Source organism: Hippopotamus amphibius, chromosome X (assembly GCF_030028045.1).
Source record: "Hippopotamus amphibius kiboko isolate mHipAmp2 chromosome X, mHipAmp2.hap2, whole genome shotgun sequence".
Taxonomy (NCBI): Eukaryota; Metazoa; Chordata; class Mammalia; order Artiodactyla; family Hippopotamidae; genus Hippopotamus; species Hippopotamus amphibius.
Genome location: NC_080203.1, coordinates 7867176 through 7890346, shown reverse-complemented (window position 1 = coordinate 7890346; position 23171 = coordinate 7867176). Strand labels below are relative to the sequence as shown.

The following is a 23171-nucleotide window of genomic DNA, read 5'->3' as shown; positions in this document are numbered from 1 at the left end:
ATTTGGGGCACTGACTATAACATATATGAGCAGGGGTTAATGGTTAAGCGGTATTCTGATATATCTGTGATATTGGCTTAGATTGGATGCCACTCTTACTGTCTTTTAGTGGAGTTTGCTTGCTATAGAGGGCAAGTAGCAAGCACGTCCTGGTCTTGAAGCATTTATTGTTCTGTTCCAGCAACCTATGATTTGCTTCTGTGATTTTGCTTGCAAACTGATTGGAATATAAGAAATGCCCCCTATCTCTGCTCTTAATTCCCCCCCCATTTTTGTTTTTTAACCAAGTTGCTTAATTTGAAGGTGAATAAAAGGAATGGGTTGTCCCTTAGTTCCTTGAGGAGAAATGTTAAACGTGAACAAACGTGTGCAAAGAAATTGCTGTTATGTTTATTTAATTAAGGTTTTGTTTTTAAGAAAACCTCAAATAGTCTGTATTGGTAGAAAAATAGTTTCTATAATGAAAAAGGTTTAAATTCTTATAGGGCTCAATATTGATGTGTTATAAAAGTAAAGCAGAAGTAAACTGAGTTACTTGTCTAGTGGGATGGGCAATAAATAGGAATAAAAAATGAACTATTATGGAGAAATGTTACAGTTACGAAAAAATTAGGAACCTGAGTTCATCAGATTGATAGAAAAGGCTTAAAGAACTAAACAACTCAAACGGCTTCAGTATAATTGAATTCAGACTTTGATTTGCCTACCAGAACCACCATATTGCAAGGTACAGTTCTCCATCTTCTGAGCACGTGGTCCAAATTTTCAGTATAAACTGGATAGAGTATATGCTCAGAACAATTGGGGTTTTTTTTCTCTAAAAAATTAACACAAACTTAGGATTCAGAATCAACAGAACCATGAAACCTAAACCCCAAGATTGTAACGGCTCATTTCTATTTTTCCCTCTGGTGTTTATTCTTAAAAACTCAAACGTTAGATTTAGTAACTGTCAGAGCCACTACTTTTATGCCTAGGTATTTCTTTTTCTTAGAAAAAGTCATGAGTACAGCTTATAGAGCCTAGGTTATTTAAGACCTGAAGACACTGGAATTATATCTCCCAAAATTTTTGCAAAGCATTTCCTAATCCAAGAATGTTGGAAAAGGTCTTTACTGTAGGGACATCTGCCTAAAATGTACAGTCAAGGGGAAATTTTTTTAATAAAAATTTTCTTCGAAAAAAAATTTTTTCTTCGCATTTTCTCTGAAGTCTTCTGTACTTCGAGGAAGTAAATTGTTCAGGTCAAGTGCATTTTTTTTCTTCCCCATCTAAAAATCCTTTTTAGTGTTTAGTATCTTTATGGAAGCATCATTGCTCCCCTTTTGAATTGAGCATTTTCCAACTTTATATTCACACACTCTGAAAACCTCCAAATTATTAATTACATGTAAAGTTCAGTGGTGTAATAATTGGGTTTCTGATTCCTGCCCACTGTGGGAATGTGCTTCCTGAGATGACTACAATCTTGATTGTAACTGTTTACAGATGCTGAGAGCTTTTTAGGTGCCAGGCACTGTTCTGGGTGCTTTGCCTCTCTTAATTTGTTTAATCACCTCCCACAACCCTGAGGTACTATTGTTATTCCTATTTTATAGATGAGGACATAGATGTACAGAGAGCTGAGGTAAGTGACTTATTACTAAGTGTCAGAGGTAGTAAGGGTCAGATCTGGGCTTTGAGATCAGGTAGTCTGACTTTCTGAAATGATGAAATTTAGCTTGAAGAAATAAATTGGATTTGATTTCCTGCCCATTTTTAAAATTTCATCCTAGCTTTTGATTGTATTTGTTACTATAACACTGCCTTAGCATTATTCTATAAGTACAGTTGCAAGGCTATGTTACCATTTTTTACTGTTGATACAAAGACGTCATGAAATATTCAGCTTGTGTATCGGCTTCCTTTTTATTAACTCTTGCACCTTGACACATTATACAGTAATTCTTCGTGTGAATGCCTATTAATGAAAGATAGTTAGAAATCTTTGGTGCGCCTATGAAATTTGCTTTTGTTACATTGGGAGCACATAAGAGCTGAAACATTCAAAAGTTAGAATACATACACACAGGAAAATTAATAACTCACTTAATACTGTTCTCTCTGTATCTGTGTGTTGTCTTTGCATCAAGGTGAACCAGAAAGGATGCATTTTTCTTAGAATTTGCGGTAAATGCCCAAGTGAAGTCGAGTATTCCTAGCCATGCACCGTGGTTGGAAGAATTGTTAATGAGGTTTATTGTACTTTTCCCTTTCCCATTGTTCATTCCCATATGTTGTTAGTGCCCACATTCAAAGTGGCAAAGCAATAACTCACTTTATATGTGAAGCCTTGGGTTTGGATCGTATTTTATCACATTTCATATGTCCTTATAGTCTCTCTCCTACAGATTTTCTTTAGAAGGGATATTTTGCAGTACTCTGGTTTTCTCTAATGAGAATTATCATTGCACTACATGTGCTGTCTACAGTAATGATGTAGTAGTTGTGTTCATTGGTGGTTGGGAGCTTACATTGAAATTTGTCTACATAGTCACCTCTCTTGTGACCAGTGACTCATGTTTGTGAGAGAGTTTACTAAGCTTAGGTGTGCGGTGTAGTGGGAGAGTAAGAGTTCACGCAAATAGGGATGGACTTTCTTTTAGTTTCATCAATCACGGTGATGTAATGTTTGAATTAGATATCTCTAGTCATTACACACTTGGGTTAGTATGATTTTATGATTGCCTGTTTGGCCCAGTTGCCAGCAAGGTGGGGGATCCCATAATGATTTTTTGATTTTCTGTTTATTCCCCCTGATAAGGAGCCTGTGTCTGTCTTTAACTGCACTGTTAGCACCTTTTTCAAACCCCAAAGATTTTCATCACTTTTTTTCTTCTAAAAGTCTAAATAACCTTTTAGTATTTAGTATCTTAGAGGAAACAGCCTTTTCTTTTTCTATCCTAATTTTTAAATCTTTTTCTACGTGTGCTTTTGCTGAGATGTAACTTTCTCAAATACAAGAGTGTTTATGGTTCTACATCTTTTATAAAATATGCCCCTCTCTGCTTTACCTCTCATTTATTTAGTGCCAACTACATGCCAGGCATCATCCTAGGCACTAGACGTGTTATTTCACTATTCACAAGAACCTTAGAAGGCAAGTCCAGTTCCCTTGTATCCATTCCTTACTTACACAGACAAGGCATCTGAGGCAGAGACCACTTCTTGGAGAGTCCCACAGCTGTTATGTCATAGAACCAAGATTTTGGACCCACCTCTCATTCACAGCAAAACTCTTAACCACTAAGTTTATTGACTCTTATAAGAGCCCTAGCTCTCATCTAGTCCCATGAAGCTCCCTTACTGTATTCTTTCAAACCCACTCAGTTGCCTTCTTTGGTAACCAGCACCTCAGGAATTCCCTGAACCTGTCTTCTCATCAACTTCGCTTGATGTAGATAGGTAGAGAGCACAACAAAACCGAGTTGGTGGTGGGTGGGGTGATAGTGCTCTGGGGGTGGCCAGGGAAGGGAAGGGTATGAGCGTTGGGGTAAGGGAGGGGCGCGGCCAAAAAGGAGGGTTATTGGAGAAAGTATGATGAGAAGCAGAAAGATGGGAGCTTTGCTGAAATTTTAGCAGAAGGCCTCAGAAGTCACAGGAGAGCTTTGTCCTTGGCAAGAGTGCAACCCAGAGGCAACCTGTGAGTTTCTTTTATTCCACTTATTACAGCAGCAAGGTATTCCATGCCTTCTTGTATTCACATAATATGCAAACAGTGGCTAAAATGACTGGTTTTGAAACAGTCATGCATACGTGCATATACAGATAAGCCTCATTAACTCGAAGGCAGTGGCTGTGGTAGGCTGTGATGATTACTCAAACCATTTTTGACACTCTACATCCGGAATTGCTTTTAGAGTCTTTGAAAGCTTTTTTTTTTTTTTTTTTTTTAATAGTCACAACAGTTGCAGATCTTCCTCCTTTGAAGGAATGTTTAATTTTAGGAAATAGGCAGATATGGTGAATGAGTGTGATTAAACTGTGCAATGACTTTTTTGCAAATAGAAAAAAATAAAATATAGCAATGAAGTAATGAAACTAACTTTTAGAGGGCTTTCAAGGTGGATTTGAAAACAGTCCCCAACATTTGTAAATGTTTTAAATCGGTGCTGTCCAGCAGAACTTTCTGTGATGACGGAAGTATCTCTACCTGTGCTGTCCTCTACAGTAGGTACTAAGCCATGTGTGGCTTTTGAGTACTTAAAATGTGTATGACTCAGACTGATTTTTAAATTTATTGAATTGTACTTAATTAAATAGAAATGTTTACAGATGACCAGCAGCTTCTGTGGTGAACAGCAGCACAATTTTAGACAAGGACAATAGCATTGGAAAGATACCTGATTTAGTGAGAACGGTTCTTCACCCATCTGTAACAAGGTTCTCTTAGCTGACTGAAGGACTCAACATTTTCAGCATATAATATGCAGTAAGGAACTAATATTAGTTACTGCCAAGGCATGCAAACATAAAACTTTAGACAAGGATGAAGACAGAAGCAGTGATGTTTTTTGGTAAATAAGGGATTAGCTCCTAATAGGAGTCCCACCCTCAAAAAGCAGATTGTTAATTTGGTATTAGCCATGATGTAGAGACAAGGGAGAAATTGGTGGTGGGGGGGGGGGGTTGGGTCTGTTTTTCCTTTCTTCATAATTTGTGTGACTTACTTTATAAAACCAAATGTCCAGTTCCTCCAGCTTTAACCGAAAATCAAGGCTTTGTGTTGCTGAATAGTGAGGCAAATCCTTTAGAGTACTGGGGGCATGCACCCTTATGAAATCTAGTATATTCTAAAATATCATGGTCAGTATTAAACTAGAGTTCTGTAAATACTGTGTAGAAAATGTGTGTGATTTAAATATAGCTAAGGAAAAATAAATAAGATCAAAATGATAGGAAGGGGTAGGATAGGGAGGGTGGGAGGAAGGGGATATGGGGATATATTTATAAATACGGCTGATTTCACTTTGTTGTACAGCAGAAATTGGTACAACATTGTAAGGCAATTACACTCCAATAAAGATCTGAAGAAAAAAATGATAGGAAGAAAATGTGGATTTCCCCCCCACTTTAAACCAACATCTATAGAGATACGTACACATGCTTAATTTACAAATAATAATTTAGCCATCTTGAGTATAGCAGAACACCTAGATTCCATTATAGTCCACCTTTATCTTACTAGGAAACTCTCTTTTAGCATAGCTTTGCTTTTACTCTTTTAAGCAAAATTGCACAAGTTTGGTGTCTCTGTTTAGTTTCCGTGTAGAGTCAACCCTTGAACAGTGGGGTTAGGGGTGCCAACCCCCTGTGCAGTCTGCCTCAGAAACAAAGGAATTGATAAATGACTCACCCAAAGGCAGGAAGATGAAACAATTTGGATAGAATCAGGACTCAAACTCTAGCTCTTTTGATTCCACATATTGTGATCTCTAATTGAACACAAACTTTTCCCCCCACTTAGTTAATTTAAAGGTCTGTAAAGTGAAAATATAGGTACTATATTAATTGGAGGGCTTCCCTGGTGGTACAGTGGTTAAGAATCCACTTGCCAATGCAGGGGACATGGGTTCGATCCCTGGGCCAGGAAGATCCCACATGCCATGGAGCAACTAAGCCCGTGTACCACAACTACTGAGCCTGCGCTCTGGAGCCCGTGAGCCACAACTGCTGAGCACATGTGCCACAACTACTGAAGCCCATGCACCTAGAGCCTGTGCTCCGCAACAAGAGAAGCCACTGCAATAAGAAGCCTATGCACTGCAATGAAGAGTAGATCCCCCTCTCTCCACAGCAAAGAGTAGCTCCGACTCTCTGCAACTACAGAAAGCCCACACGCGGCAACAAAGACCCAGTGCAGCCAATAAATAAAAAATAAAATTAATTAATAAAAAAATTTTAAATAAAAAATTAATTGGAAAAACAATCCAAGCGTAAGTGGATCCTCACAGTTCAAACCCGTGTTGTTCAAGGGTCAACTGTAAATATTTTCCAGGGCCCTGCCTTAGCTGCCATTATTTTTCTTAGGAGCAGCTATTTAATACTTGACTGATGTGTTTTAATTTGGTATTTTGGGAAGTTTCAGCTTTTAAAAAATGCTTTAATTTCTGGCCTTTGGAGATGTATTTGTTTCCCAAGAGATTTGCATTGCATCATTTGTTTAACACATTTATTGGGCACAACTATATACCAGAAATTGTGCCAGTCACTGAGGATACAGAAGTTAAAGAACGGTCTTAATCCAAATTAGTTATCTTCCCGATATCTGAAGTTATGAAGATTTACTACTGTATTTTCTTCTAAGAGTTTTATAGTTCTAGCTCTTATGTTTAGGTTTCTGATGCATTTTAGTTGATTTTTGTATATGGTATAAGGTTAGGCCAAAATTTATTCTTTTGCACGTGGATATCCAGTTGTCTCAGCACCATTTGTTGAAAACACTGTTCTTTTTCCCATTGAATTGTCTTGGCTTCCTTGTCCACACAGGATTTCTTTCTGCTACACCTCAAGCTGTTCCTCCAGGGCTAAGCCTTTGTTCCTGCTGCCCATTAGGCTTGTTGTGTCTCCCTCTACTCCCTAAGTTGGATAGGAACCTCACCCTCTTCTGTTTGTCTTCCCTGATCGACATACCACCACCCCCACCACACACATACCTTTCCTCCAAGGAAAGGAACCCCTTCCTAGGATAGGAACTCCCTAGGCAGTGATCCATGATAATAACTATTAATTGAACCCTGGATACTCTGAAGTTCAACAGTAAAAAAGATAAGACCTATATTGCCCACCCTCAGGAAACTTAATGTTGGTAGGAAAATGGGCAAAAGACTATAGTGGGGTAAATTTACAGTGGGGATACTCATAGGATGCTATGAGAATGTAGAGGATGGAATTTAACTTTGTCTTCAGGGTTTTCCCATAGCAGATGACATCTGAACTGAAATCTGAAAGACCAATAGGAGATAGCTAGGTGAAAAGAGGGGAAGGACAATAGGAAAGAAGGAACAGCAGCATATACAGATAGGCCCAAGTAGTTTAGTGTGGCTGGATCACAGCCTCCAAAGATGTGAAAGATGAAGCTTGGAGAGGTGAGCAGCAGGGCCAGGTCACAAAAGGCCTTTTTCTGCCAGAGGAGTTTGACCGTAATCTTGCAGACAGGGAGAAACCACGAAAGGACAGAAACATGTACAGAACACATTGGAGTAAGAAGCTTAAATCTCTAAAGCCATTTTAAAATGAATGAAGATATAAAGCCCCTTGGGTTTCTTTATGGTTTATCCTACTCCTATAATTGTCAAAACAAAAACAAAACCTCCTTTCCTGCACCTATTAAAAACTTAATTTTATAGAATTACAGACAGCATACTGTTTAAAGAATTCTTGATAATTAGTTAGCTTTTACTTTTGTTATGTCTTTCTGCAGATTATTAGCAATAGCGTCATCAGATTTAAAAGATTTAAACCTCTGTACTTTATATTACAACTTTTTTCACCAAGTGCCTGTGAGAGTGAGAATTTAATTAAACTCTGGTAATTGGACTTTTTAGTGGTATTAGCAGCATATTGTTGTTAAAGAGAACTTAGTGTACTTGTGTATACATAGATTTGAGATTATAGTTAGTTATTTACTATTGTATTTTCCTAAAATTGTGTTAAGGAGAAAAAGATAGGTTACAACAGATCCATACTGACTGGTATATAACTCTGGAAAAAGTTTCTTAGTTTCCAACACTTCTAGCCTAAAGTGTACCTTCATCTTTGCATTGTAATTTTCAATTGACTTATCTGTCTTTGTCCTATTAGATGCGGAACACTGGAGCAATTCTTTGTGTTTTATTTTAACTAATCAGTATTCCTAGGGCCTAGCACATAGTAGGTATCTAAATATAGATGTGATTCATGAATGAGTGATCCTCACAAACTGACAAACTTTCACTTGAAGCTTCATTCTGTTGTTAAATGTAAAATGTTTGGTATCTCTGTAAAGTGTAACTAAAAACAGAAATGATGTTTAAGCTTAATTAATATAACTGTGTTTTTTTTCTTATAGGCATTTGTAAAAGATGTTCATGAAGATTCAATAACAGTGGCATTTGAAAACAAGTAAGTGTCTTGATATACTTTTAATATTCAGGTTCTTTAATATTTTATGCTAATTTTTCTTTTTACTCCTCATTTTAAAAAATTCAAGTCTAGTTTGAGTGTTTTTCAGGAATGGGTCTTCATGTTACTGACCAGGAAGTTCGTGAACAACTCAGTATTAAACCAGTGTAATGACTGTTCCTGCTAATGACTTCAAAGATCCCTTTTGTATAATCTTGGTCCTTACATCTCAGTCCCCTTGAATATGAAGAAACCAGATTCTTCTGTATTAGTAACTGAGAGTTTGAATAGGAACATCTGTAAATGTTAAAAGATGAAAATGAATGGATTCATGGGTGTTGGGAAAGTCCGTGTGAGTTTTGTAATGTTAAATCTAAAATTGATGGTTTTAGTCATCTGTTGTGTTTTATTGGAAATAATTGTTTGCCCATTAGCATTCTTTATCTGTTTTATTATATTTATAATCATTAATAGCAGTAACTCATCTTTTCTGCTTTTTTCTGCTAGATGAATAAATAAAAATACTTAGAGGCCTAGGAACATTAGCTATACAAAGGCATCAGTAGTATAGATGTTAACATTTTGTAGGGGGAGACAGATCTCTTGATTTTTTGAATGCTAATAATGGCTATTTTCAGAGTAGCCATTCAAGATTCTTAAGTATGTATAAACTCCTTAGCCAAAGTGTAGATGTGGTCATGATCTTAGGATTTTACTGAACTCTGAAGGATGGTCAACAATTAAAATGTTTGGGTTTTATTTACCAAGAGAAATTAATAGTGTATCAGAAACAGATTGCAAATCTATAGAGAGAAGAAATAAATTAGTGGTTGCTTAGGGCTGGTAGGGGATGGAAGAGCCATAGCTAAAGAGTATGAGATTTCTTATTGAAGTGATGAACATTTTCTAAAATTGACTGGTAATGGTTGCACATATCTGTAAATATACTTAAAACCATTGACTTGTACGTACACTTCAGTGGATGCTTATATGGTTATGTGAATTGTATCTCAATAAGTCTGTTAAAATACAGTATCTGACCAAAACATGCTATAATTAGAATGTTAGCAGAATCTTAGCTACCAATAGGACAAAGTACAGTTGCCCCTTGAACAACATGAGTTTGCACTGTGTAGGACCACTTATATGTGGATTTTTTTCAATAGTAAATACTACAGTAGTACATGGTCCAGGATTGGTTGAACCCATGATGCAAACCATGGATACGGAGGAACTGTGGATACAGAGAGCTGACTCTAAGTTATCTGTGGATTTTTGGCTGCACGGAGGGGCAGCATCCCTAACCTCTGAGTTATTCAAGGGACAACTGTAGTATTCTCAGATGGCTAAAACACATTTAGGGGGACCGAGATAAAAGGATTTGGGGTATCCAACCCTATTCTCAGCTGTAGACGAATAGTCTTGGTCCAAAATACAGGTGGTTAATAGGATACCTTTCTCTGAATACATAGAGCCAAAAGTTCTAGAATCTGCCTCTTTGCATGGTTATCCATGCATTATATACTAGATAGCAGCATCACACCTCTAACAGAGGAATCTTTGATAACTTGGAGAATAATTTTTTTTCTTGTACTTACACTCTTATTTGCTTGCTTCCATCACTAGGTAAACACTGTTTCCCATAAGGGAGAGTTATCTTTATTTGCTCCTCTTTTAGTTTCTCCTATAGTCCTTAATCTAAGGTATTAAACAAACACTTATTTCCTCTATGCATTTAAAAATGTATCTGTATTTGTTTTTACAGTGATCAGTTCTCATTTGTTTTCAATCAGATTTCTACTATAAGCTTAAAATTATTCTATCTTTGGACCTCCTAATTCTCTCCTGTACCATAGCTGTGTACAAGTTTCTCTTCTAGCTGTCACCCTGGGAATTTGAAATAGATCAGCTTTTTCCTTGTGTTTGTGGAGTGTATATGAGATTCAACACAGGCTTTGAGCATGTCACCAGGATTTGATAGGTCCCTACTAAAGTAGTGTCTTCCTTGTGTTTCCTTTTTGTTTTTCTGGTTTTTTAAAAACAAACAGCAAACCTGATGTTTTGTAAAACTTCAGACTATATTTAACCTTTCTTTCCTTTCAATCATAAAGAAACTCCTATAATACCACATTATCTTAGATGCTTTTTTAATGCCTTCCGTATTGCACATTTTTGAATAAAGAATTTGAATTTTTATCTCTGTATACTTATGACAAAATAATTCTTCCTTCTTTGGAATGAAGAAAATTATATTATGTATTATTATATGCTTTACAAATCAAATTTAGCAATGAATCTTTAACATTTTAAGTCACTAATTTCAGTAAGTATATTAAAAAGAAGTTTTTCTGAAGTAAAGACTTTTTTTTCCCTTTGGCCAAGCTGTGCAGCTTGCAGGATCTTAGTTCCCTGACCAGGGAACAAACCTGGGGCCCTGGCAATGAGAGCACTGACTCCTAACCACTGGACCACCAGGGAATTCCCCAAAGACAATTTTTTTAAGTTTCAGTGTTTTTAAGGGTGTATAATAATGCAGAAAAGGGGTTCAGTGTAATATAGGCCCTAATAAGATTTCCACAAATTCTGACTTACCTACTCTGCTATCTTATATAATAGCTCCTCTTAAAAAAAAAATAGCACTTTTCTCAATAGGATTTTTCTAAGAAAGCCCTTTAGCAGAAATCCCAGAAAGGACTGCTCTAGCAGTTGAATCCTCCAGTGTTTTGGCAAAGTTTATCTTTTAATACTCTATATCATTGTGACTATAAAAGAATAATTTGGTGTTTTCAAAATTGTTCCATATAATTTTAAATTAAAAAACATAGGCAGCTTACTGAAGTCCCATAGGCTGTCTCCATTGGGTTTCTGTGGTTTAGGAGACCCCACCAGGCCAGTGCATGCTGGTACGTCATACTGATGAGCAGCCAGCTATCCATGGCAAGAATTGACCACCTCGTGGGATCTAAAATTTAAAGGGGGAAAAGTGAGTTGTGAATTGCTAATGTGCTGACTGCCCCATTTTGCTTGGGAATTAGAGGGCATTTAGGACCAGTTTCTGTGGTCATTGGAATGTGGTTAAAATTCCTTTGCAAGTACAAGTATGGTGATGACATGGCTAACACTTATTGATACTAACGTATTTAAGCATCAAAGGAAATTGCTGTTGTGACCTTAAGTTTAGAACTCTTAGAGGTTGAAATTATTAGAAGAAAGACTTGTTTGGAAGATTGTAATGTTGATCTGTCATGTTTAGAGAAATACTCCAAATAGAACTACAGGGCTGCTGTGCTGCATGCAGACTTTGTTGAACTGTCTCTGTGTTGCCATTGTGCCCCACTCAGCAAAACACTGACAGTTTTCAAGCATTTGCTTCTTTAAACTAGAAAAACAAAAGGTCACACTTAACCGAAAGTTGATGGCAGCATGGTCGTTGTTTCCATTAAACCAAAAAGCGTGTTAAATAATTGCATTTGCTTATTTGCAGCTGGCAGCCAGAGAGGCAGATTCCATTCCATGACGTGAGATTCCCACCACCTGTAGGTTATAATAAAGATATAAATGAAAGCGATGAAGTTGAGGTAAGTTTCCCCTGCCATCACATTATTAAGCACTAAAGAAGGGGGAGCATTTAACTTGCCTGTGCCTTTTGTATCCCTTGTCTTTAACACTGTTCAGTGTACCTTGAGAATTATAGCTCTGATGCAGATATGCTTTTGACTGGGCCATCTTAATAATGATTTGAAATAATACATGATTGATGCTTAAAGGTGGCTGCCTGAGCAGCACTCAGGGCGCAGCTTTGAAAGTCACCACTGATTTCCTTTGCCCACTAGTATTTCTTTTCCCCCTTCCCTCATTCTCTGAATCTTTTGTTTGAATAATATATTGTTAGTTTACAACTGTGTCCCCATTTTAAGTAAAATGGGTTAGGAAAAAAATCATTCCTTACAATAGAGCAGCATCCTAGGATTTCTGTAAGTAGCAGTAAATCCCCCTGGGATATTTTAAAAAATTCATCTGTGAGTTTTAGTATATACACATATAGGTAAAACATCTTTTCACAGGAAATGCTATGAATCAACTGCTTATGTGCCATTGATGTCTTTGACCAAAAGGTGCTTTGGAGATGTAACACATTGACAAAAACATTGTATTTGTGACTTCTCTAGCCTCTGAAAATTGTTGTGAGACTTAAGGCACTTGGAGACTGTTTTATGTTGTAGTTGGTCTGTATAGTGTCCTCTTCTTCCTCCCCCTTCATATACTCCATTTTAAGCTGCTTCTCTTCTCCACGATGCCAAGTTAACAGTTGCAATTTCATGAGTATTTGTGGTATGATGGAAGCAGCTGAGAATCCATTTGTGCAGGTCAGGTAAGGTGTACTAGGTCCTTGAATTCTTATTTCCTATGCTAGGTACAGATGGTGCACTGAAATAGAAGAGGCCCCAGCCTTTGACAAGGTCACATTCTGGTGAGGATAGCTAATATGGCAGTTGTGAGTAAGTCCTAGGAAGAGAGAAAAGAAGATGAAAGGTGATGTAGGGGCAGGGGTGCTATTTTAGAAGAGTGCTCAAGGAAGGTCTCTGGATGTCCAGGCCTGTGTCCTTTTTCTACAGTTTTATAGTGAAAATAGAATAAAGTGCTGTTTATTTACCAAAAATGTACTCAGTATTTACTAGGTGAAAGGAACTGGGCTTGGTTTGTGAGGGATCCCAAGTAGGCAGCACAAACACTGTCTGGACTTGAAGACCTTTTGCTGTTCACTTCCCCAGGAGACTACAAGCTTCCTGAAGTCAAGAACCAGGACTTTTGGTCTGTCTATATCAGAAGGCCTCGTAATAGTGTTTGGATGAACAAAGGGGACTCTTTTTTCCTTTTTTTCTCTCAACTGAGTCACATGACAGGTGGTAACCAATGAGATGCTGTTGCTGTGGTGGCCTCACTAACTGTAACCTCACTGACGTTATCGCTGTAGCTAAAGCAGAGCTGATAGGAATTGGTGGTCACAAGAGATTAGGTTAAATCAAGTTGTGTTTAGTCACTATTTTGTATAGCCATTAACTTAGGTCTTTTGGTCTGTCTGTACCAGGAATGCTCATAATAGTGATGGGTAGAGGGGACCTTTTCCCCAACTTAGTTATGTGATAGATGGGAACCAATGAAACGCTGTTGCTAGGATGACCTCATTATGTTACATAACAGTTAACAAGTAACTGAGGTTATTTCTCTGGCTAGAGCAGAGGTAAGAGGAAGTGATGGGGGCAAGCAGAAAAGGTAGGTTAAGTCGTATTTCATCACTGTGTTGTGTAACTATTAACTCCAATAGTAAAAGGGAGACAAGAGTTGGAGCCTTGAGTTGCTTGTCTGCTTTCCTGTTCTCTCCTCCCCATCCCCCTTGTCCTCCCTGTGTCATCTTTCTGAGTATTTCTGTCTCTCTCTCCATGTGTCTCTTTTCCTGTTAACCTTGATTTGCTAGTGTCTTCACAAAAGGTTCCATGCTACACATCGTAAGTGAACTTTGAAGTGGTCACCAGAGAGATCAGTTTAGAAGAACTGATCCATAGTGTGAGAGCAGGAAGGTGGTATCCAGAGGAATGCCAGCGTGGAGTTGTCTGTTTTAGTGGAGAGGGGACAGGAGACCAAAGAGTGACCAAGGATTTGTCCATTTAGTTCCCAGGATACATGAATGCCAGGTAGTATCCTTAGTGAGCTGAGTAGTCGGTGGCCTTACCCATTTAGTTACCATGCAGCCAGGCAGTAGGCCAGGGTCAGTAACTTCCAATCTGTTATCTGTTTATTAGAGTAAAACAAAAACAAGTTTGTCTTTACATTTTTGAGATACATTTTCATAGCTCACAAAGTACCCAAGGAAAAGTATGCCCAGGTTTATGAATCTTGAGCAGTCATATTCAGAGTACTGATTATTACTGAGGTAGCACAGAGAAATAGGAAAGCACTTTTTACAGGACTCTCCCAGGTAGTCGGGTAGTTCCTGAGTGTGCGTCTGTCTAGAAGTAGGGGTGCAATCTGGTCTATAGCTTATGGGTTTGAAAGACACCTAAGGACATTTTAAGAAATTTTCCTTGATATCTGATAATTTATAGATTTCTGAATGATGTTAATCATGAAATATTCTATGTTGTAATTTTTGTGTAGGTTTATTCCAGAGCAAATGAAAAAGAGCCTTGCTGTTGGTGGTTAGCTAAAGTGAGGATGATAAAGGGTGAGGTAGGAAAATGCCTATTTAATTTTTTTTCTTATGCTATTTCCCTTTTCTAAAGCCAGGTATACTACATTTCAGTCTGGATTTCTATTTGAAAGTAATATCTAATTTGAGCATTTTATTTAAATGTTTACATGTTCAGTATGTTTGTATGTTTCATTTAGTTGATCAAATAGTTTTTTTTTTCCTCTAGAGAATTGAGAAATAACTGAATACATATAGCTTCTTGTTCTTACTTTAATTACTGTGACCAGGAATGACTTTCATTTATTTCTCACAGTTTTACGTGATAGAATATGCAGCATGTGATGCTACATACAATGAAATTGTCACAATTGAACGTTTACGGTCGGTTAATCCCAACAAACCTGCCACAAAAGATACTTTTCATAAAATCAAACTGGATGTGCCAGAAGACTTACGACAAATGTAAGTTGGTGTGCAAGAAAGGCTGAGAACTTAGAGATACTATGCAGTTAATTAAAGAATATAAACTTTCAAATAATAGAAATCAGTTTTTAAATTCAGTGAACTTTGGCAAAAATGGTTTGCAAAAGTAGTGAAAAAAACATATTTAGTTTTTTCCATTTGTATAATCAAGCCAGCATTCCACTTGTTTAAATTTACTTGGCTACATGCATGGCTAATGTACATTTGTTTTCTAAAATAAACATTGTTCATCAAATTTTAAGATTTTGAAACTGATTAATACAGATATTCTGTCATAAGTCACAAATCAATTTCTAGGCAGTGGAGATTTCTCTAGGTTTTTTTCCCTTTTAGCATTTTCAGATAAATATGTAACAAGTAGAGCTTAAAGGTCATCTCTTTTATTATAATCCTTGATCTAGAGTGAAGCTTAAAGACTTTTTAAAGAAGAAATTCCTTTTTTAAAGATTTCATCAAGGGCATATATTAAGTTTGATTTGGACATGTCACATTTTATTTATTTATTTATTTATTTTTATTTATTTATTTTTGGCTGTGTTGGGTCTTCATTGCTGTGCGGAGCTTTTTCTAGTTGTGGCGAGCAGGGCTACTCTTAGTTGTGGTGCTCGGGCTTCTCTTGTGGAGCATGGGCTCTAGGTGCACAGGCTTCAGTAGTTGCAGCACATAGGCTCAGTAGTTGCAGCACTTGTGCTCAGTAGTTGTGTCTAGAGTGCGGGCTTAGTAGTTGTGGTGCATGGGCTTGGTTGCTCTGCGGCATGTGGGATCTTCCCGGACCAGGGATCGAACCTGTGTCCCCTGCATTGGCAGGCAGATTCTTAACCACTGGGCCACCCTGGACATGTCACCCTTTAGATAAACATTAACTTGTAGTTCAAAATACATAGAAATCCTGCTTCTTGATTATAGAGATTGTGTATGTATGTTTGTGCCTTCTGATTCATATACATTTCCTTCTCTCCCTTAAATTGGTCAGCACTTTTTCTTTAGAAAAGAAACAGCAAAACAAAATTGGGTACCCTGTAGCTATCCCCAAAAGTTTTCAACAGTTGACTCAAGAAAATTAGTGACCTACCCTATGTAACTGAAATCAGGAAGCCTGCAGAGGAGAGTGGTTTCCCTAAGGATGTCGCCTTTGGTAATCTAAGACCAACCGTAATCCCCTAAGAACATAACTGGCTTTTTCCTTTCTCTTTAATCTCAAATGCTTGATTGGCCTGAGTGTACCAAAGATGTACAGCAAAGGAACTAAACTGTTAAGTGGATATAGCATATTTTGCATAAATCAAGTTTAATGTGAATCTGCAGTTCTGCTAAGTACAAATGTGTCTGCATATATTTATACCAGTAGTTGGTAATCATTCATCTTAACCTCACAATGGATATTGTTTTTATTTCTAGGTGTGCCAAAGAATCGGCACATAAGGACTTTAAAAAGGCAGTTGGTGCCTTTTCTGTAACTTATGATCCAGAAAATTATCAGCTTGTCATTTTGGTGAGTGTTATTGAGTTGTCTACTTTGGTGTATTTCATTTAGGGCATTTGCTTCGATAATAATGGTGTTGATTTATATCCTTTAGTCCATCAATGAAGTCACCTCAAAGCGAGCACACATGCTGATTGACATGCACTTTCGGAGTCTGCGCACTAAGCTGTCTCTGATACTGAGAAATGAAGAAGCCAGTAAGCAGCTAGAGGTATGAGGCTTTCCCTAGGGATGCTTGTAAGACTATCTAGAGATGATAACTGGGTGTTTACAAAACTTGAATATGGGCAGCTTGTCCTTTATTTATTGTTTCTTAGCAATTCCTTATATTCTATATTTTGCAGAATTAAATTGTGCAGTGCATAATCATACTAAAATTTTTATGCCTGAGGTTTCAGAATTGAGCAGCAGTTTATGTATGTTAAGGAACTTCTGGCCAACCCACTCTTTACTAGAAGTTCGTCAGCTGCTAATAAAATGAAGCAATGCTTCCTCCATATAACGTTATCATTAAAGTACTAGAGAGTATTTAAATATCTAATCATATTCCTTTCATTATGTATGTTTATCTCTGTTTAAAAGGGTATAGAACTTCTTCATTCTAATTGGTTGTCACTCTTTAAAACTCCTGTCTTCAGATTCCTGCCAGAGGCTATTTCCCTAACTTACTATTTCGTCTCTTAAGGTGCATTTTATCTACTTTTATTAATCCTCCAATAATTTTCATCACCATACATTTATTTTCATTGATAACTATTTAGTACCTCCATCCATTACCATAGAAAGTAAATGGATTTAGTTTAATGTGCCAACTCAAGTATATTATCGTCAGATTCCAGAGTTCCTCGTCATTATTCATTTCATTAGAGTGAAAACATCATGCAGTTGAAATAGTAAAGAAAAAAAGGACTTCTGAACTGCATTTTAAGAAACAAGGTGACTACTACTAAAGGCTGTATTCTTGTAAAACCCTGTGAAACTTGCTACCTTCCAACTTAATATGTGATTACTGAACTCCTAGCAGGAGAGGAGACATTCATATCTCCTCTTGCTACTTTGATTTCCTTATGGCCATACGGAGGTCTATTTAATTGGTTTTTACTCTCATTCTTTCTTGATGGCCCTGTGTTCACAAGTTTGTGGTTTCTTTAGTGATTCTCTCATAGCTTTTAGGCCAGAACAGCCTCCTTACTTTCATTGTGAGTATCATGGAAGTATACTCATTTACCTCTTCTTTAACATCTAATTCTTCTTAAATGATCTGTTATCATACCTTTGGCTTAGCATTTATCAGTGAATTATCAGTTGAAAAGAATGAACCTGGTGAATGAACCAGGACTCAAAAAACATGACCTCTTGAAAAGTCCTAGGAATATTTGGTACATTTTGTTGCTCTAATCTACAAAAAGGATTTTATGCTTCTAAAATTGTTTACAGTAGTTACACTCATTCATTCAAATTATCAGGTATGTTGAATAATGAGAAACTAGCATGCATGCCTATCTTTCCTCACTACTAATATTAAAGAGATCCACATATTCAGATAAGAAATTTCCATTTTTCAACATGAGCCACTAATATGTTTGGTTTTCATTAATGGCATGCTAGAACTAAACATTAAATTTTGATAATATTCTCTAAAGAGAGTGATTATCCACAAGTTTGGGGTGTCAGTATAACCTAGTTCAGTCATCACTGAATATTTGAAAGAATTCATCATACTTGTGGATCCAGATCACAAGGTCTTACAGACTCTGATCTCATTTTAGGTTGCAGGCACGTATGTAAGATAAGTTATAAGTCTTTGACACTCTGTGATCATTCAATTTAATTACTGTACCAAAATTTTTATGATTCCTTCACTTAGTTTGGGGGGTGGGGTGGATGTCCTTTTAATGTCATCACTTCATTAGAGGGATATCTAGACCCACAGTATCTAGTGAAAAGTTATATTTAGATGGCACTGTTTCTAGAAAAAAAAATACACACACACTGGTATCCTTCAATAAAATGAAATGAATACAATTTTCTGTAAAGATGGTATTTAAAAATTTTTTACTTAATTAATATTGAGTCTGTCAGACCCAGTGAGCTGGTTTTTATTTGGGAACATTTGATCTGCTTCTTAATTATTACATTGATGTCATTGGTTAACTGAGGCAGCCTTGCAAATAGGTTTTCAAAAGTTACCTTGGAAAATTGTCAACAAGCCCTTTCCTGTTAACAAAAATATATCAAATGGCATAGACCTTTAGTAACCTAAAAAAGTACTTATGCTGTGCGAAATATTTTCTTAAACCTGTTAGTTTCCAACTGAAACTGATTTGTAGGTCCCTGATATACAGGGTCAAGATAATTTACATGGCTGACCTAAATACAGTTGTCTTAATACTTGATAAAGCATGCTAATCAGATGTGTGTTTCTCTTCAGAGTTCAAGGCAACTTGCCTCAAGGTTTCATGAACAGTTTATCGTACGAGAAGATCTGATGGGTCTAGCTATTGGTACTCATGGTGCTAATATTCAGCAAGCTAGAAAGGTACCTGGGGTCACTGCCATCGATCTAGATGAAGATACCTGCACATTTCATATTTATGGGGAGGTAAATATTTTACTAAATAATTTTCTTCTAAAATAAAAAATAGTATTTCAGCTGGCTCATCTTTTGTTGATTTAAATCTTTTCCACATTTTTATTAGGATCAGGATGCAGTAAAAAAGGCTCGAAGCTTTCTTGAGTTTGCTGAAGATGTCATACAAGTTCCAAGGAACTTAGTAGGTGAGTCAGAAATTGCTTTTGACACACATTACGAAAACAAAAGTTAGGTAAACAGTTTACTGATATCAACAGAATTCCATTTTCCCTCACTTGGGGAGTCATTTAGCTGAAGCTTACTCTTTGAAATAGTCTATTACTACAGTGTACAAAATATATTTGGTAAATACACTCAAAGATTATATTTTCAGAAGGTGTGCAAAAGATAATGCTTTACTAGTTCAAACCTGCTGGTTCCTGGAAGGATAAATTTTGCACAGCCTCTTCACTATATATATTTATATCTTAAATACGTTTTTTTGAAAATGAATGACATTTGAGGGCTTTTTATAATTTGGAGTAGACTGGTATTTGGTCTCTCTAATGGGGCTATAAAATGATAGCAGTCTTCATTATCTCAGAGTTGAAGGTCTGGGTATAAGTTACTTAAATCTGATAAGTTCCAAAGCTAGAAGTAATTCCAAATGTCTCTAGGACTTTCTGCAACATCAACTGTAATTCTTCCTTTTGACTTGAGTTGTTTCATGACCATCACCAATCATGAGTACCAGCAAATATATAGGAACTCTTCACCAGTGCTCTTAAAAGGTGCAGTTGTCCTTAGTGGAACATATCAACAAAGTGCAGTTTTATCAAAAATACGACATATGTTTTAAATTTATAAATAAATTTGGGACATACTGCCTATACATTTAAAAAAAATTTTAACTTGATATCATGACTGATTATAAAAAGTAATGGAAGGTTTAAAGAAGGAGAAAATAAGGACTTCCTGTGCGTTTTATTCACATACTCTCAGTTCTGCTTAGCCTGCTTTTTTTGTCAGCGTAGAATTATAAACATCTTCCTATGCCATTAAAAAACACTTGGAATAATATTTTTCTCCCAAAGACAGTTAGTTTGAAGATGAAGTATAAATGCTAGTGCAATAATGCAGAATTATTTTCTCAGCTATGTACTACAGACCCCTAAAGAGCATGCATATGTGATGTTACTGAGGTTAAGTTGCACAGCGGTTGTGTGTCCGGGACGTGTGTGATTAGCGCCACCCTGGGTACCTCAGGATAAGTGGGCCGTGAATGATAGTTACCATCCTCTTATTTATAGTTTATCAAGCAATCGCATACATTTTATAGTTAGAAAAGTTATTTCAAATTTAGACGTTCTTATAAGATATAACCATTAGGCAGTTTTCTCAAAAATTACTGAATACAAACATGTCAGATTCACGAAAGTTCATTTTGGAGGTGGCATAATGGTAGGGAAAGTTTTTGGGTGTAGGTGTTGGATTTAGATTTCAGCTCTACTTCACTTTTTGGTAGCTGTTTGGCCTTGGACAATTGACTTAACCTCCTTGAGTCTACTTTCCTCACCTCTAAAACAAATGTGATCATAGCGTCTACCTTATAGGGTTGTGATAATGAAATAGGAAGATATAGATAGATAGGTATAGGTGTAGATAAAGGTATAATTACATAAGCTCTGGACATAGTAGCAGACTCTGTAAGTGTTAGTTCTCTTTCCTTCCCCTATCCAAAACAATTCCAGTTCAGTAAGCTGTCAGTTGAGAATTGGAAATAACTCTGTAGTGTGGAATCAGATGATTTGCTAAATGTAGATTCTACCTGTGGTCTTAACTGAAAAGAAGACGATCCCAGCAGTGACCTTTCACCAGAAAGCCTGATTTTTGTTTTGTTCCTACCTAGTAAAATAAGACAGTTCTGTTTTAGAGATTGTCTCCTCCAGCACTAGGAATGTTGGGAGTTTTCAGAAAGCATTTTTGTGTAAAATTTGGCAAGGCAGATCTATAGGGGGATGTCTAATCAGTATTGCATGAGTTTTCAAGTCCCACAATATGACTTACGATCTCTGTTATTTCCTGCAAACTTTCTTTGGTATGTGCACTGATTTATCTTTCTTTTCTGAAAATTTGCTTGTTCTTCAACCCAGTTTGACAGTGAATTGGTTTGATTGTTCAGTCAGCTCTAGTTAACACACAGTATATAAGATAGTTAACATATTAATAGAAACATGTGCCAAAATCTGGTTTTTCTTATTGCTAACTTGTTTGAAGGGAAGAAGAGCAGAAGTAATTGACAGAAAGACCTAGGTCAGGAGTCCTGATTTAGTGGTGTCATTTTTTTTTCCTGACCACTGACCAGTCAGAAGAGGTTATGGGGGCTGAGTGAGGCTGGCACACGCAGCAAGAGTGCCTGCCCTATGCTGATTAGAAAAACCACAAGATCCTGCTTTGACAAGGCTTTCCCTGCATTTTATCTAGGATTGGCTCAGCAAATTTTCAATTCCAGTTTTTTACCCTCATCCCTACCTCAGGTGAAATGGTGGGGCAAGCACGTGATGGGCATGGCCAGTGCCAGATGCTTTAAGAATCTTGGGAGAGCCCTTGGAATCAGATGTAATTCACATGTAGATTTCTAGAGTCAGTTCTTAATATTTGTAATGTCTTGCTTTATACTAATGCATGATGATGGCTGTGAAAGCAGTCATTTCCCAGTTAAGTATATGATTAAATTTTATAAAATGGGAGAGAGAATCCAGTGCCTATTCATTACTGGTATTTGGAGTCTTTGGGGGTTTAACAGATGATACTGATAAAATTTTGTCTTGAACTGGTTTTAAGCTTTTTCATTGTGGTTTTAAGTTAAAGTGTGATATCTTAATGTTTTACTCTGTGATTAATCCCTTCACCTTCTAACATACTAATATAATTTGGGAGTAATACACAAGAGTAGTAGTCTGCTAACACATTGGCCTGAAGAATGTGTACTTTTAGATGTAACCCGTATAGCTGCTTAAGCTGATTTTAAACTTAGAGTATCTTTTATAAATATGCCATATAAAATTCAAAAAATATTTGCCATGGGCCAAAAAGTAGGTTTAAATCAGGTACAAGTAGAATTTAAATTATCAAATAAATAAGCGAGTGTATTTTCTATTATCTATCTTTTTCCTTAATTCCTTTTATAGAACTTTGCAGAAAGAATGATACACACCACTATACCTGATCATTTAAAGTGTGCCCTTTTATGCCAGATAAGAGCCTATCTTTGAACTGCCTAAAAATTCAAAATTACCATATCAGTTCACAAATATTAATCAACTCTAATACCTGACCAAAGGAGTTTAAACAATGATGACCTCATGAAATGGAAAGCCAGTTTGACTCTGTCTTTTTGTAAAAAGTCTCTGTTTAGGTTTTGAGATAGATAGATAGAATGAATTGAAATTATATGAATTTTATACATGTATATATAAATGTGATAGTTTATGGTGGGGTGTGCTTACTGGTTTGAGGTATGTGTTTTTAAAACCAAACATGAATTATTCATTTCTTAACTTAGGCAAAGTAATAGGAAAAAATGGAAAACTGATTCAGGAGATTGTGGACAAGTCAGGAGTTGTGAGGGTGAGAATTGAGGCTGAAAATGAGAAAAATGTTCCACAAGAAGAGGTATGTTTCTAGTGCATATGTTTCTGGTTTGTCTAATAAAAGTAACAGTCTTTTATTGTTTTATTTGACATAGTAATTTAGAGGCCTCTAATATGCATATAATGTGAATGTAAAAATTCTATCAGGCATGCCAGTTAATTGCGGTTGTAGGTAATGGCCTCTGCCTGTTATCTGTGATTGTGGATTAGTCACTTTAACCCCTTTAAGTCTTAGTTCTTGATCTTTAACATGAGTAATCACAAATGTAAAAAAAGAAAAAAAGTCTGAAGCACTCTTCATATATTACTTAATGTTACTGACAGAGACAAAATTGGGACGCTAGTTAGGTTTTCTGGGTTTCATCCTTTGGCTTTTTTAGTTTGTGTGTGTCTGCTTATTTTGTGTGCTTTCCATTTTTTAAAGTATTTGGGTTGGGGGGGGTGGTGAGGGCATGCTCTTTTGTACAATGGTACTGTTTAAAATAGAATCCTTCCAAACTGCCATAATTTTCACATATTGTCTAGTCTTTTCTTTTGTGAAAGATTCTTTTAGCTGAAGTTAAATCTTTATACATTTTTACTGCATAATGTTTGCATTCTGTAAGTTTGCTTACCAAAACTGTTTATAATAGTTTCTGTTCTTTAAAA

General features: G+C 36.5%; 1 protein-coding gene across 14 annotated transcripts in view; it reads left to right on the top strand.

Annotated features, from left to right (window-relative positions):
* Positions 1–23171, top strand: part of FMR1 (fragile X messenger ribonucleoprotein 1) — a 37787-nt gene that overhangs the window by 1934 nt on the left and 12682 nt on the right. For 13 of the 14 annotated variants that reach the window (XM_057718073.1, XM_057718070.1, XM_057718071.1 and 10 more), the window contains exons 2-10: positions 8090–8142; positions 11627–11720; positions 14299–14370; positions 14646–14794; positions 16214–16307; positions 16393–16509; positions 18730–18900; positions 18998–19076; positions 22436–22545. In XM_057718073.1, the coding sequence (XP_057574056.1) occupies positions 8090–8142; positions 11627–11720; positions 14299–14370; positions 14646–14794; positions 16214–16307; positions 16393–16509; positions 18730–18900; positions 18998–19076; positions 22436–22545 (939 nt within the window). Of the gene's footprint in view, positions 1–8089; positions 8143–10547; positions 11126–11626; positions 11721–14298; positions 14371–14645; positions 14795–16213; positions 16308–16392; positions 16510–18729; positions 18901–18997; positions 19077–22435; positions 22546–23171 lie in introns of those variants that run through there. The other variant, XM_057718079.1, reaches the window with a different exon arrangement.